The following is a 17,537-nucleotide window of genomic DNA, read 5'->3' as shown; positions in this document are numbered from 1 at the left end:
CGCAGAGGGATAAAAAAATTGCTACGAAAAACCAAACTAGGAATAAAGGGAACCTGTTCACATACACTGTCAGATCCATGTTATAAAGCAAGAAGCTGAACTTTTCTTGATTTGAAAAAGCCAACAAAAGAAAAGAAATAAAAAATACCAGATCATAACAGAATTGAAATAAAAATTAAACAAAAAATCTTAAAATTAAGGCTTTCTGATTAATGCTTTCATATAACTGATGTTGATATTTGTTGCTTTTGCCTCAATATTGCCTTGAGTACATGCAAATGCTAATCAATCCTTTCTTGCAGCTGAAAGAGCTCTAATCCTAAAGCAATTACCTTCATTTCTCCACAGCATCAAACATGGCTAATATTTATGATCATGTGAGCACAACAATCAATATTAAAAAGTGATTACAACCCAGACGTAATTTTTCTCAACTGTGTACAATGTCTCTTCAAAAACATTTCGTGAACAAAACCTAATGCACAACACAAAACAACCTGGCATGTTAAAAATACCAGTGGGATTTTGAAATCTGTTTCCTATGCATCCTCCGATGTGCAAATCCACAGAACAAACACAAACGCAGAATCCTTAGAGACAGCCTGAAACTAGGCCTTAATAATCAAAAGACAATTTACATCATGCTTCCACAGCGTTCAGATAAACACTATGAAGGAGGCTTGAGATCTAATGAGTTATGAAGAAAAGAGAAGGAAAAAAAAAACCTGCACACAAATTCATTAATATTCATCTGGATAAAGCAGGACATGCGCTATAAACCACTGAGGCTAACAAAGATTAAGAAAAGGAAATTTCTCGGCATATCTTGGAAGCTACAAAAGCTAATAATAAATACAGTATGCAAGGCTGTCAACAGTTAATGTCACTGCTCTCCTCAAGCACTCGGTTGTACACTGAAACACGGAGAACACTGACTTTTGATGTGTTACACACCTACACATGCCTGTGATGTAGTTCTACTGAATCTTCAAGACGGCAATGAAAAAGGATATTTACCTTACCACTATCAGCAGGCCGGCTATCGGAAATCACAGTTAGTGGGGATAAAATTAACAAGCCAGCAAAGCAGCGAGCTGCTAGTCTCTTCATCAGCTGATCAGGAAAAAAAAGAGAGCTGGGGAAAGGCTATGTTTTCATATACAAGTAATTTTATTTTACTGAAAATTTAATACTGAAAGGATTGTGGATACTGAAATCTGCTGTTTCATTCTACCTACTACAAGGCCTGAAGCCTTCCTCCTTCAGCCTGCTTTTTAATATTGACAACTACTTATCATATTTCTCCCCTTATTATTCTAGGCATTCAAGTTAGATCTTTAGCTGAGCAGTTACTGATTCTTGTTAGCATTTTAGTAATTACAGCACAATTAGAAAATTTCATGTATGATTTGAAAACTGAAATAGGTTGCATGCATTTTAAAGATGCATTTATTACAGAAAATGTATTCCTATTGCTTTGCAGTGAACAGATCAGGTTTGGTTACTGAAACTGATAAAAAATATATTCTCATTTACAAAAAATTAGAAAAAAAAACCTAAACCAAACCAAGTTATCATTCTGTTAACTTTGGTAGCATTTTGTTGTCCTTCACAAAACTGGTGTTCGCTTAACTACAATGTATTTATATTTCTGCTTGCTTGACAGATTTTCTACCACCAAAAAAATTCACAGTGGTCCTGTCATCACAGAGTTTACTAACATCTCATTTTAGAATTCTGCATAAAATTCTTGCTTGGAGTAGGCAATATTTTTGAAAATAAATATTCACAAAAAGAAAAGATAAAAATGAAAAACATTGTGTTTTGGGTTTTTTTTTGTTTGGTTGGTTTTTTTTGTTTGTTTTTTTGTTTTTTTTTTTTTTTTTTTGTTTATGTGTGTGGGTTTTTTTGGGTTGGTTTTTTTTAGTATTATATATAGCTATGTAGTAAAGACAAATGATAAAAATAAAACCCAAGTCAAGTAACTTATACTCCTGCACTCTTAAAATTAGTAACTAGCAGGTAGCAGATTAATTCTTAGCAAACTACAGATCTGCAAACAGATGTTAAACTTTCAACTGAACCAGTAATGTATCAGTTTATACTAAGCTTTCAAAACTTCTATGCGTGAATGTAAACTCGGACAGTTTTCCTTAATTTAAGACTTTAGTGATCCCTCTTGAAAATCAGTGTGACATTACCAGAAGTACAAAAATGTGGCTATTATGACTCTCAACATTAGTTGTCAAGTGGTAGATTTGTATTTTGTATATAAACAGTAATATTTAAAACTAAGCCTGTATGATTTATTCTGCCTCAAAAGATGGCTTAAAACCGTACCACATAAATGAATTATCAGCAGACAGATTAATGATTTGTGCATATGTCTACACATATGATCCAAGCATGTGTGTATTAGCAACAAAATATTTATTAAGCTAATTCATCTGACTGAGCTCTTTGTTAGAAAAGCTTATTTTTCTAGGGCTTAAGTGCTATACCAAAGACAATGCCCTTCCAAACCTTTATCAGTATGATAATGATACAAATCCCAGGCACAAATCTCCAGTTCCTGACAGATGATGGGCTGTGTGAGAGTGCAAAATAACACAGACATCTCCCATGCTCAAATGCCTCTGGATTAGTGAGGTGAACAGCAAGGGAGTCAAGGAAAATGGTACACAAATAAAAATTTAACACTTTCCTTCCCTTTAGAAAACTGGACAAAACACTACAAAAAATATTTGGAAACCTCATTTTCTTGGAAGAAAGCTGTAAAAATTTAATGTCAAATTTTGCAAGTTGCTGAGCGCCTCACGAAAGGCAAATACACCTTGGAGGACCCCACGTTAAGTTCCATACTGACAAAATGTTCCTGCTTTTCTGACTCTCTCTTATTGCTGTAATCTAGTCCATGCGCTTGAAACAATTTCATTGCTAAAGAGCTAAGAGTGCGCTGGCTTCTCAGGACACCAGAATTTTAAGAAAGAGCACGCTGACCACGGATTAAGGAAATTAAACTGTGTTCCTCCAAAAAGAAGCCGCCATCTCCTAAGCACAAAAATGTATTTGTAAGGAGGCAAGTAGAAGTTACTTCTGAGACAGTCTGCCTTCCTATTGCTGCTTGCAATTATGTTTTTCCCTTGAGAAAGGAAAATAGCTGTTTTAAGGTGAAAGTATTCTTAGTGAATATGGATACACTACATGAGAACCACAGAAACAAAGTAAGGACGAAATGCAAACTGTTTTGTTTCTCCATTTGAAGGACAGGACATTACAAATGTATTCTTAACTTCTTCTGGAGAGCATGACACAGCACCATGACTGAACACCTTTTCAATTCAGAATTATAGACTCAAACAAGCAGTAAGAGCTACAGCTCTGAGTTTTGTTTCAGGACTACCTTCTGCAAGTCAGCAATTGAGTAGGCCTTATATTAGTTTTAATATAATTTCACAGGAAGCCTTATATTAATTTTAATATAATTTCACTCAAGTGTGATCACAGAGTGAATCAATGGAGGTGCTCATCTTAAAATAAAAATCAGTTTTGCTGTCCAAGCCTGTCTCATTTAGATGGCACAACACTGTAATATATAATTATTTTTCCTTTGATTTCTCACAGTATGGTTGTGAGAAAGCTGAGGCACAGTGAAAGCTACTGCTACTACTTATAGTCAAGGAAACTGGACACATAAACCAGAAGTAGCAGGGAGCCATGTAATAAGTCTGATTGATGCTGCTTAGACAAAACGGGAAACAGGACATGAGACCTATTCTGTGTCCCTCTCCAATTTTATCATAATGAAATGAACATTTAGAGAACTTGCCCCTTCCCTTCAAACATCAGTGCCCTGTGTCTTTCCAACTGGCAAAGTTGGAAGAGAGCTATTATCATGTGAAGAGATTTGCTAGCATGCTAATTAAACCCAATGTTTCCACAGAAAGCAGATAAAACATAGGTGAACAGAAAAAAAAAATTACCTTCCCAGCTTCCTGAACATAAATACTAAACCAATCATGCAAAGGTTCTAAAAGAACGAGCTTTTCTGGGACCAACAAATAACTTAACTGGGCACTATACTTACTATGGCCAAGTCATAGCTTAAGGGCTATGACTAAGCTTAAGGGATGTTAAGCACTTAAAATCAAAAAACATGTCAGTAGTGCAGTAATGAACAACAGATGACTGCTTTGAAAAATGAAGTTCCCATTTACCATACTAGAAGAGAAGAACCCTATGGATGGCTAACAATAAACACTGAAAGCACTAAAACGACATCTACCTGCCCCTACCAAGTTCTCTCTTCAACATAATCCTTCTCGGAAAATTCCATTGATATTCCAAGACAAGTTCTTTTCCCCCTCTATTTGAAACCCTACCACTCTTCATTTTACATTTTTTCTCAGATTAAATCTGGCAACAAATGAAGACTTCAACTTTGAACACCCTGATGTTCACGTTCTTAAAATGATCTCTTCAAAATCCAGCTCTCTTGTTTATTCTTTAATGGTATCATTCCTATGTCTGGGACTGCTTCTAATTTCCATGTGTTAGAATTATTTCTTGGCTTTCTAAAGTTCCTTTACACTGCAGATATATCTTGCTATGCTACAGCATAGAGGTCAGTATACTACAGATAAAGACTGTGAAGAAGAATACCATAACTCTTGACAATTAGATGAAAGGGCTTAAGATATTCTATCAACAGTGCAACGACAAAATACCTGAAGAGAATTATAAGGACTGATGAAGAGTTATTTTAATTGAATTTCCTCTCCTTGCTGGATATTACTGCACAACAGATTTACCAGACTGGTTTTGCTGGGACAAAATGAAAACAGAATGTAAACCAAAATCTGCTAAAGGTAAAGAATTTGTGACTACATCCAGTTTTTCCTCGCTTTTGCTGGTGACTCATTCTCTTCCACATAAGGAATAGGCCAGAAAGTCTCCATCCAACACTTAAGTAGAAACAAAGGTATTGTTTTCTTAAAAAACTTGAATACAATGTAATTATTGCAAAAACACATCAACTTGTAACACACAGTCTTCTCAGATAAGCTGAACTTCCAGCAATTATGGACGCTGAGTCCTTCAGCCATGTGTTCAATTAAGGTCTGCATCTTCACTTCACCAAAATTTGTATTTTAAGAAGTGGGAGAAGATAGATTGTTTTCTGTTTCGCATTTGAAAATTATTTGCACTGAAGCTCCAGTTGCCTATATTTAATTAGACATTAAGGAGAGCAACAATGCAAATTATAAGTAATTTTTTTTTCATTTTAATTTAAAGACTGAAGCCAAAAAGACCTGATAAAACCATGCGAGAGTGTAAGTTATCATTAAAGAGAAAGGGTCTCAACTACAGCAACAGGGCATAACATTGGAAAAAAAAAAGGTATCTACTTAAAGTATTAATAGGACCAAAGCTTTTATCTTCACTGTTTTCTTGCCGAGCTGAGAAAATTTTTTAAGGTCAAATATCCTAATATTTAATCTTGATATTCTGTAGTCTACAACTACTCAGCCACACCCTTAAAAGTTCTACAGAACTGTCTGTAACTATCTTCTACAGTTTTCAAAATGTCTTGATAAGACTGCATTTAAACAACCTCTTGTCCAAGCCAATCTCATCTAGAAGCAGCAGAAAGACGGGGGAGAAATCTAAACACAGTCTATGTCAGAAACTATCCATATCAACCTCTGACTCTTTATCACTGAACCGTTTTGTTGTCGTTGGTTTTTTTTGCCTTTTTGTGTTTCCCAAATATTCCCCCCTTCATTTTAGAAAGCTGTATTATCTGCTTAAGAATTCTTGTCACTTAGAATTATAGCCTGTTTCTGAACACAGTGAAAAAAGGCTCTCATTCAAGACTGGAGGACAATTTATAACAGACCTGTGACATACTACGCAGGAAAGTTGCCAGATGATAAACAAACTTATTCTGAAAGGAATGTTAAAAAAGCAGTTCTCAAGTACATGATACAGTGAGTATTTGAGATTGCCTTCAGATTGTTCATAGCCTTTTCACATACTGATGACTCAAGAAGTAAATAGTGTTAATGCACTGGCACTGGAAACAGTTGCAGGTATCTTTGGAGGTATGATCAGAAGTAAAATCAAGAGACACAATAAGATGTAACTAACTTAAGAAAGACACTGGAAGACTATCATGAAAATACTGCAGATACGTTTCCTGGCTTCAGATTCACAAGCAATTCACCTTAAAGTAAAATCTACCATGACAGAGATGCCTCATTTTTTCCCCTTTATCTTGTTCACTCTCACAGAGATGCATGTTTGTTGCTTAGACAGGATTCTGGAGCATTTAGTGACTGGTGTTATTCAGTGAGGAAGTGTAAAAAGGGAAGGTTTCTCCCTTTTTTTAATTTTTATCAGCATTCTTCTGTCTTGTCCAGAATTCTGATTCATGAAAGCCCACTTCAGGAGTGTAGAGGACAGTATACTGACAAAGGTATTGTGAGAGAATTGGCAATCGAGTAACGCTTTTTCATAACCAGGGACATTATATTCCCTAGAACAGGGGGCAAGGAAAATCAATTGCCTGAGAAAATTACCTTTCTGATGGGTGCCAGGGGGAGGTGAGGAAAATTACTTTTCTTGCCTTTTCCTAAATTCCTTTAAAATAACAAGCATGGAATTTAGCATAACACTTTCATGTCCTACAACAGAAGATGTTCTTTACTACCTTGGCATCTCAGAGTTTAGAAGGAAAATAGTTTCAAGTTTGTTATAGATTAGTTTGTACTGAGGGTTTTGCTTCCAGATCTTCCTTTTTGGATCTAAAATAAATCTTTTACTGGAAGGATGTATCATTCTACTGCCTTCTGAGACTACTTTTTTCCTTCCATTTTTAATGACTTTCTACAATAGCTGATTAATTAGTTTAGAAATTATGAACAATATTTAAGACAATTAGTAGTATTCCTGGTAAAACCTACATTCCGCTCAGGCTCACAGATAAAATGTCATAGAACAGGAGGAAACATGTTGCAATGAAGTCTTGAAAATACTCAACAACAAAGGCTAGATCCAAAACCATGGAAAAAACTTCCAGGCATTTACTGTCTCTCAGTCAGGTAAGACATTGTTTATTTCACACGGGAGATCATGCATAAAAAAACCAATCAGAAACACATCTATATCTGACCACTAATAAGTGCATAGAATGACTTTTCTTCCCAGTTGTGAGACAAGTATTTCCTGTTGCCGTTTACATTATATTTCACAAAATACTGTTACTGTTGCAGGTTTCTGAGTAATTCTGAGCAATGTTAATTTATCTTTTTTCCTTATCATTTACGTTGTTTAAAAGACATGCCGTTCTTCTGTTGTGAAAGATGGTAGGAAATCTTTACTTCGCAATGTCACCTCCTGGCAGACTAACAGCGTGGTTGATGTTTTGCAGCTCATAATGCTAACAACTAAACACAGACTTCTCATGCTTGATTTTATTCTTTACGAAAAAATTCTCAAATTTCAATCCTTAAGAATGGAAATTAATGGATTTTTAAATTTATTAAAAAAAAAAAAATTCCAGGGCTTAGCCCTTCTGCATCCAAAGAACTTTGTCTCCTTTTTCTTCTAAGACAGGGTTTATACCCTCACCAGATCAGCTCTTCAAAAAGAAACCACAGCCTTGGCTCTTTCCAGGACATTTACCTGCAGTGAATGTTGAAAACATTTGCGGCAACAGGCATCTTTTCCTATGGTAAAAATAAAACTGACAATGCTAAGCACTGGAAAAGGTAAGTGGACATGACAAACTCTTGTTCTGGAACATACTCAGGGGGAGTAACAACAACATCTGGCAACATACAGCAGGATACCATGTTTTAGTAGAATGTTTCCTATAAAGAACAAGATGCTTTTTCTTCTACTATGGAAACAACACAGCTGAGGACTAAAACACAAAGGGATGATTAGCAGATTTCCAGTGTGGAATCATCAATTTTGAGCCAAATCTATAGCCTTAGAATAAGGGAATTATTTGGCTCTCAAGTAAACAGATATTCAGTGGTGCCTTCCAACTGCCCAGAAAAAATAGTTTTCTTTCTTTTTGATCAATGGATGAATAGACTAACAAAAGACTTCTATTTTACAAGTGAGCATAAATTTTATGTGTATCCTGAAACAGTACTGCATTTAATAATGCAACATGAGAAGTTTATAGTACAAAGCTTAAACTGGCATCTTTAAGCATGTTAAAGTAAACTCAGCTCCTGCCAACAGTCATCCCATTAAATATTTTCTCTCATATGTTCTTCTCCTCCCTTACATTTAAGTACATTCGCACATTCTCAGCAGTCATTTTTTATCACAAGTTTAAAATGTGGAACATAGCTAAATGGGAACAAAATCAAGAAAAAAACCTCAAAACAAAACAGATAAAAGTATCTCGCAAAAAAATGAACAGCTTTCAGAAACCATTATAGTTTAATTATTTTTTAGTGGATGTTCATAGAATTCTTGTATCTTCTTATTCACAGAAAACAAGTTAAGGATTTTTCTAATAGCATGGGAAATTGGGTTTAGAGATCTATCATTTTTAATGTAGGTACTCTGAGGCAATTAAGAATGGGAAGCACATAAGAGAGTACGGTATGAGAAAAATATACGGCAAGAGGTTAGAAAACTCACTTCCTATGCCAACAGAGGAAAAAAATTTGCTTATAGAAATAGACTGTGTTTAAAGAATAAACAGTAGGAGATAGCCCCTTGTGACATTTCCAATGTAGTTTTTTAATAACTTAGAAGAATTTGGAGGAAGATTACATGAAATGCAACTAAGTCAAACTTTGGATAAGTTGCTGAAAAAAGTTTAGTTATGTGTATCTTTTATGTACCTTATACCCAAACAGCATTTTGTGATGCTTAGTGATGCAGTGAGTTCCATGTCTTCAGGATGCTTCTAAAGCTGCAGTTAGCTGACTGTGGCAGGACTTACAGTACAGTTTGACCCTTTAAGATGCAAATCACAGCCTAAAAGTAAAAATCTAACATGAACAGTACCTGTCTAGAAGGTCTTTTTGGCCTTCTGGGATAAACTGCAATGTGAATCACAGTCTGACAAGCAATAACTATTACCTGAGCAAATACTAACTGAACAAAACAAAGAAGATTCCTAAAAAGCCAATGAGAGCTAAGAAGACACAAAGTTTTCCAACAGAATAATGTACAGTATAGTATTGTATACTACAGATGCATATACAAAAACTAAAGTTAAGTCTGTAAGCAGCAACAAAGTCCTTAGTTCTGAGCTCGAATTCTAGCTAAAAAGGTCAGATGCAACTGAAAAGGATACATAATGGATACCCATGAAACCATAAACTGTAACACTCTAAACATGATGATTTCAGAGTACAGGACAAAATTATATGGTTGTGCTTACTGCAAAGTTTTTGTGGGATTTTTTTTAAGATTAATATTTTACTGCTAGAGTAAGGAAGTACACTGTTGTACTCATCAAGTAAGGTACTTCAAGATGACTCAGGAAGCTAACTGCCACTCGTGACATGCCTAAGGATATGCTGAGTAATTTTTGAGAAAATCAGTCTGAAACTTCCCCATTCTTCCATATTTGCTATGTTAGTTCTTCCATATTGTTTATATACATGACACAAATTGCTATCACTTCTACAGAAGGAGCAGAGCTCTACATACATATGCCAATCCATCAGAAGAATTACTTTTTCCTGTCACACCTGCTGCATGAAAAACATCAGCATGAAGCTTCCCATCACCTGCTCAGGTCTGCCTTTAGAAGGTGGCCTTCTACAAAAAAGGTCTCAGTTTGCTTAGAGTGAATAAATACTTCAGCCACAATATACACTTGGAAAGGTATGGGTAACTTCTTACCCATGTTACAAATGCAACATCTATTTTTTTATTAATTATTTTTAATTTACTTTTTTCAACATATGAAAAAAGTTGTCTTTATTCAAAAATCAATAGGTGACAAACGGTTAGCTACTGCATATTACCCATCATTGTTACTGTCAAAGTATGTCAGAGAACATAGCAGCGGAGTCGAATATTAAAATGTTTGCTGTTTCTCATTCCATTGCCATACGCCCCAGCAACAATAATATTTTACACTTTTAATGCAGACTTCTTTTCTTGTAGATTTTGTGAATTATTTAATAGTTGTTTAGGTTTTAGTTTTAGAATCGCAGAATATCCTGAGTTAGAAGAGACCCACAAGGATCACTTACTGCAACTTCTGGCCCTGCAGAGAACCATCCCCAAGAATCACATCATGTGCCTGCGAATATTGTCCAAACACTTCTTGAACTCTGTCAGGCTTGATGCTATGACGACTTTCCTGGGGAGCCTGTTCCAGTGCCCAACGACGCTCTGGGTAAAGAACTTCTTCCTAATATCCAACCTAAGTCTCCCCTGATGCAACTTCAGGTCATTCTCTTGGGTCTGCCACTGATCACCAGAGAGAACAGATCAGTCCTGCCCTTTGCTCCCCATCCTGAGGAAGCTGCAGACTGCAATGGAGGTCTCTCCTCACTCTCCCCTTCTCCAGGCAGCTGATTTGAACAGTATTTCTGGCATCTTAACCACAGGACCTTTTTTTTTTCAGGAAAAAATTCGCACTCAAAACAGTAATAATACAACAAAACCTGAAACCCAGAGTTTTAGCTCACAACTTCCAGGCTACATAAACTTGGTATGTCAGAAACTAAAGCTATTTTAAAGAAAATGCAGTTTATTTTAGTCTAATACTAACAATACTCCTCACATTTTTAAAAAATACATAAAGGGACTTACATGTCACTCACTACTATTCCAATTTTTCTAGAGGGGAATAGATGCACAATTCCACTTGAAATATTTTTTATGGTACTTTACATGTAACATTGTACAGTCAAAATCACAGTCTCAAAAAAAAAGAATACTATGAAAATACAGCAATGTTTTACTGATTGGTATTCCTTGTAAATAGCTGTTCAGATTTCCTGATTTGAGGTCTTTCTCACAAAGAGAATGTATTTCAAACACTAAAAATTACTTTGCAGAGAATATCTCAAAAATACTGAAGAAGCATTTCAAAGTACTTTTTTAGTTTCCAAAATTAATACTCTCAAATTAATACTCTCAATCCTAATTCCACATTCTGAGAAAGTCACCCAGAGTGTAAATCAGGCCCTTTTCTTTATATACTAACAAAATTATCTTGTCAAAATAGAGAACTGAAGGTATCAGGCAGATGCATTTAAATTCCCTCTCATCCATAAAAAGCCAAGAAAACCCCATTTCATCTAAACTGCTTCATTAGTTTTAATTTCACTGGAACTTAAAACTACCTATTTTTTTCCATAAGTAGATTCTGAATTGAATTTCATGAAAAGGACACGAAAGATACATAGTAATATGCAGAACATAATCATGACTTGGTTAAATAAGGCTTTAAAGTCATGTCCAACTTCCTAATCCTTCAAAAAATCAGCTTCCACGTGCATAAAACTTATCAGCCTCAAACTGCACACTAGAAAAGAGTACCTGAGGCATTCTGATGATTGCTGGTCACAAAACAGACAACATCCTGGGACGGTAGACTTTGTAACACTCCAGTGACAGTCTTTTAAATGTGACTTGTTCTCCCCTACAGTTTAACAAATTCAATTGGAATTACGATTCAATACTACAGAGCAGAGTTTAGGTCAGAATGTAACTTTCTTCAAATGCTGTGGGCAAATACCCACTTACTTGACAGTTAAACAGGTTTAGCAGCAAGTCAGGAAACTTTGCAATTGTAACCAAAAATGGTATAAAGGAGTAATGAAGAGAAAAAAACAGGGGTGCAGGGGTATTATGTACATGAACTATTCAGATGAACTATGCACTGGGTTAAAAGTTAATTTTTTTCTCCTTCTCAGAATTTCAGCCTCCAATATAGACTAAAACAGTTATAGAATGTAATGCTAATTTTCCATTCAGCTATTTCAGTATCTAACAAAGACTACTGTAAAATCAAATTCCACCATCACAGTTTACAAAACCAGGTCTTAGAATTATGTTCCTAGTATTCATTCTAAAGTTGTATACAAAAAAGTGAATGTCTCTCAGAAAACACAAACCTACTTGAAAAACTTTTAGTGATTTATACCAATTGTAGCCACAAGTTGGCCCAACTTTACTCTCTGCTACCAAACTTAACCTACCATACTATTAGGGAGTGTGTAAAATCAAAAAGTTATGCAAAGTTCCGTCTGATGAGAAAATATTTGAAAACGTGTCCAACAATTTTCCCGCTAGGTAGTTTGATTTATTATACAACATAACCTCAGTTAGTAAATATAAACAAATAAAATTTGTCATGATTATGTTAAACACTATTCATCAGATATTCTGTATGTGTGAAAGCCAGAACTGGTTTTCTTTAACTAAGACTGACTAATTACAAACCAAATGTCGGAATTTCACTTACAATTTTTAGATCAACTAAACAAGCATGACTTCTGCAATTCTGCATGATGTAAATGAGATATATCTGATTTTGTACTCAGATATGTTTCCCTGGCCAACATGCAAAGCTATTTCAAATTAGTTGAACAACTACGGACTAAAACTTTATTCATATCACCTAGCCAGCAATTAAGTTGAATGAGAAGCTGAAACCAGATGCAACTGTCTTAAGGGTCTTGTAACCACTCAAAAAAAATCCTCTGTTTCTTGAAACCTGTGCTAGGCAATAGATTTCTTAGTAGACGACCCCTCTAGAAAATAATATGCCATGGGATCCAGTAAAGCATTTTGTAGTTCTATTAGAAATCGTGCAGAGACAGAACCTGCTAATGCATGAAATACTTCCAGCATAGAAATGCTTTGTAGAATCAGGAAGCAATCTCCTCCTTACAGATTTTTTTTTTTCAAGAAAGTATGGTTGTCATGCCAACTGTTAGAGAACAGCAAGCTGCAGCGACAGCTAGTGATGAAGCCTGTTTGTGTTTTAGAAATTTCCTGGGAGGCTGTCAGTGAATTACAGGTTGTTCGGGGCAGCAGCACAATCTCACTAAATACTGCCTATGATTATATGGCTTCTGTAATTATTTCATCCCTTGCTTCCAAATTCAGGTACTTGACCTCCTAGCAAGAAGGGAGCTGACATACTTGTCAGTATACATGCATGCATACAGACCCTGAAGTGTATAGCGGATCCTGTGGGCATCTGCCATGATCTGAACTACACTTTTCAGTGTTGGGTGTGTCAGCAGAGGGTTCAGAGTCCAACTGAGAAGGGGCAAGCAGTTATCTTCACAGTCAGAGGTGTGGCTGCTGAATGAGGCAAAACTTCTTAGAAAAGATCTAGTCAACTCCATAAGACATAAAAGAAAAAGAGACAGCTGAAGACTAGATATTGATATTATGAAACTAATTTACTGGTCAGAAATGCAAAGTTTTATTCAGAAAACCCCATGAGAAGACAGCTATAAAGCTGTAACAGCAGCCACAGCAAGAGAAAGAAATAAGGGGCATCCCTTGATGCTGGTAAACAAATCTCCTTCTGTAATATTGCAATAACAATAGACCTATCTTTGGAGAACACCATGACGTAGAACACAGTTAGAAGGGTATCTTATGAATTAAAGTATTAGTCAATTCAGAACTTACTGCTTCTATCTTGCATCCAAGTTAACATTAAACAATTAATTACAGTTTTCATGCAATATGCATGAAACTATTACAGGTTACAGTATCAAAGCCACAAGATACAAGTGCTTATAAACTATATAACACCATTTTTTATTGTTTATACAGTTAAATATTCCCTTGAATATGTTGTACACAATTATTATGACATATTCTAGAGATGTCATTACAGAAAAATCTAACGCATCTTCAAAGAAGATGTAAAAGATTCTGCTGAATCTGCTGAATGGCCAATGGGTGTGACAAAGAACTCCATTTTACACACATGAAAAATAAGATTAAAAAACTCAGAAAACTTTGCTTACATTTCATTATCTACCCAATTAGGAGTTTTATTCTGAATGTGCATAAGCAGTGTTACACTATAAACGTAATTCCATAAAAAGGAGTATAAAAAGTGTTGGCAGTCCTACTCTTTTATTTGTTTCAACACACTCTCAAGGACACCTGAAAGCATGTTAAACTATGTATACGGTAGAGTTGGTGCGTGCACTGTGAAGCAATCTTCTTATCTTATCTTACCTATCTGTTAGGTAACAGCTAATCTGAAAACATGCTTAACAACACAATAGAGAGAAGGGAGAACAATTTCTGTCAACAGAAAAACAAACCACGGTGAAAAAGGGTTAGTATATATACCATCTTGACTAGCAAGGTTTCTAACTTGGCCTCACGAAACAGACTCAGAAGCAAACAATGAAAAAACCCACTATCAAGTATACGGAGACCTGCTAAGAAATTGTTTTCAGAGTATTCCTTAATGACTCTTTATCAAATGGTCCAGCACTTTGCAGTGTTTTTACTGTCTTCAGAAACACAGAATAGAAGGTATGCCCACTAAATCTCAAAAGAACACCAAGCTGACCAGAAGTTTACCTAAGGATAGGCTTAAAATTCAGAGTAATTTTCGTGAAGAAAACTCAGGTATCATTCAGTGAGGGTGTATGCTAAATCTTCTCAGCAGGAAGGAAAGAATGACTATAGGAAACATGATTATGAAAAGCTGGCAAGGAAGTAGATCCACAGAAAAGGACTAAGGTCTTATACTGGATCAAAAATTTAACATGAGTTAATACCTTTCATGTTAAGAAAATGAAATACTGGATTATGAGGTGTAAGTATCCTAGAAGTTATGTGAAAGAACTCCTCCTCCTTATTGAAATGACGCCGCATCTGGAATTCTGATGTCTAGCTTTCAACCAAACCCGTAGAAAGACACCAGTTATATATAGAAAAACTAGGGGAAATCAGTGAAAATAATCAAAAAAGCTAGAAAACAGGAACTATGGGGAAAGACTGCATAAGCAGTGGTTGTTAATCTTATGAATTTACTGAACAGGGTGACAACTCTTCTATGACACAAAATGTTGAAAAAAAACAAAGGTAGTAGCCTGTTCTGCATGAGCAGTGATTAGGACAAGAACCAATTAGCTTTAATTCCAAGAGGAAAATTCAGGTAAAATATAAGGAAAAGTCAAACAGTTAAAAACTGCTCTGGATTTTTAAATTCACTGCTCAGGAATGCCTAGAAGAACAGGTCAGATGAACTACTATTACAAATGACACGGGATTGGATGATTCTGCCTGCAGAAGGAAGAGGGATCAGATGATTTCTTTTACAGTTGGCATTTTTAAAAATAAAACACTTAACACAAGTATTACAGCCAACTCAACACACAAAACACAAAAGTCAAAGCTAACGTCTATGTTGCCACAGCCAGAGTATTTCATCATTTAAAAAAATTAGTTTAAAATGGCCTTGAGTAGATGTACACTCCTTGAAAATGCCAAGTATAAAACTCCCATAGTTTCACAGACTTGCTAAAATTTACAGCTGATGTATCATTCAAAGCTTTTCTCCCCAAAGCAGCACAATCCAGATTAGCTCCTAGCACAGTATTACACAATGCACTCACACCAACATCACATTTGAAACTAAGTAGGTTAAGATTTTTACCTATCTTTAGCAAATTATACACAAAAACTACACTGTATATTCAGGTTGGTATTGTCTGTTGTTCTTCTACAATAAAACTTACTCTGTCAAACCATGTAGCTTCGTTTTGCTCTTAAAATACTTTATAAGTTTTCAAAATCAGAATATTATCAAATTTCCTTGTTCTGAAAAGACTTTCCAACAATCAATCCTCACCATGCTTCTTCCTATATTTACTCCCACTCTGAAAAGACACATGCATTATTACTCACTAGATGTGTATTTCACAGAACAGCAAGAATCCTTAAGTACCACAAAACCACAAATTTTGTCCGAGTTAAGTTTAGAATCTTTGCTTTCAGGTCTTAAATTCTTAAATCATTTATCAGGTATTTTGATCTTAGTGGAGCCAAGAAATGCTCAAGATTTGGAAATGAAATAGCCTGAGAGAAAGGAAACTTATGTGAAAATTTCCAAATTCTTAAAAGGGTTGAATTCAGGTATTTAAAAACATAGTCAGCTTCTGCAGTACAGAAAGTTGTAATAGACACTGATTACTAGTCTCCACTACCACAAAAGAATGCTTTGGGTATCTGAAAGATGACACATATGAAAGTGCCTAAAGATGTAAGAAATATGTCAAGATCCATGGCAATAGAATAGTTCCAACTGAATGCTACCATAGCCCTGATTCAGCACTTAAAAACACTGACGTAAGTTTCTGCAGTTTCTGCAGTGCAGTTCAAAACTTATTTATGCCTTCAACACAGCAGCAAAAGCTGGATAATAAGGACATTTTAGGCCTAACTACTACATTGCGCTTTCCCTGCTGCAGTCTTCAAAGCAAAAAAAATAACCCCACCCCAAATGACTAAATTTCAAATGTAAAAAACCCAACCAATCAACTAGAAGGCACAACCTACCCGCAGCCACTGTTTCTCTGTGAGAGCATCACTGTAGTCCACATCCCTGCGCTGACGGGATCCTCTACCAAATATTTTTTCTTCTTCTTCTTCACACGTAAGCCTTTCAACTTCAGCATCATCCTTAATAATCCAGGATGGTAATTCATCCTCCTCCATCAAGCGTGGCTTACGCTTAGGGTTTCTGGCATCCTCCCTGCGACGGTCCATGTCCATACGCTGCAATGGGAATCGAGAAAGGATAAAAAAGTTTTAAGGGCAATTATTGAGCGCACCATGTAAATGTCTACCTATCTATTGATATCTGAAACGTTAAACAAGTCCTTCACAGGTATTTCCCTCTCACGATACTCTTAAATACTTCTAAAATGCAACTATAAAAAGAAAAGGCTACACTCGTTTGTTAATTTTCAGTCATATTCACTATTCCACAACTAGCTTTCACTGAAGTAACTAAGACAACGAAGCAGCCAAGTGACAAAAAGCAGATCACAAGAACACTGCTGTGTTCTGTTAATTAAAACACTCTTCCTTATTTGCACAGGCTTTTTGTATTTGCAAATACTAATCATTCCCTCACGATGTCCCCATAAGGTGTTAGTATTATGTAACTAAAAGGAATAATTGAAAACACACAGTTTTGTGTGCCTGAATATAAGAAGAAGAAAATTTAGAAGTTCGTATTAGAAAAGAAGAATCAAAAGAGAATTAATAAATTCAGAGAAGAGCTTGCCTACAGTGCAAGCTTTACAGTGCCAGAAAGCCAACATGCTTAAACCTGAATTTTTCCTGATCATACTGCTGTACTAGACAAAAATCAAAACACAAAAATACCAGATAATGTTGGATAAAGTGTTAAGAACATTTGAAGGTAATGTTAAGACTTTCAGCTGAAATAAAAATAATTTAAAAATTTGAATAAGCATATAAATTAATTTCAAGTGTGGTGAGCAATTACCTCAGAAAACAGATATGGATACTGAGGATAGATT

The 17,537-nt window shown here is 35.5% G+C and overlaps 1 protein-coding gene across 3 annotated transcripts in view; it reads right to left on the bottom strand.

Moving 5' to 3' along the window:
* The window catches only part of SMARCA2 (SWI/SNF related, matrix associated, actin dependent regulator of chromatin, subfamily a, member 2), a 119,211-nt gene that overhangs the window by 21,138 nt on the left and 80,536 nt on the right, over nt 1-17,537 (bottom strand). For all 3 annotated transcript variants that reach the window (XM_017808145.1, XM_017808147.1, XM_017808146.1), the window contains one exon: nt 16,546-16,764. In XM_017808145.1, coding sequence (XP_017663634.1) covers nt 16,546-16,764 — 219 coding nt within the window. The remainder of the gene's footprint in view (nt 1-16,545; nt 16,765-17,537) is intronic.

The sequence above is a fragment of the Lepidothrix coronata genome, unplaced genomic scaffold (assembly GCF_001604755.1).
Source record: "Lepidothrix coronata isolate B3197 unplaced genomic scaffold, Lepidothrix_coronata-1.0 Scaffold22, whole genome shotgun sequence".
Lineage (NCBI taxonomy): Eukaryota > Metazoa > Chordata > Aves > Passeriformes > Pipridae > Lepidothrix > Lepidothrix coronata.
Note: the sequence above shows the minus strand (reverse complement) of the source record. Positions and strands in the feature narration are given on the sequence as shown.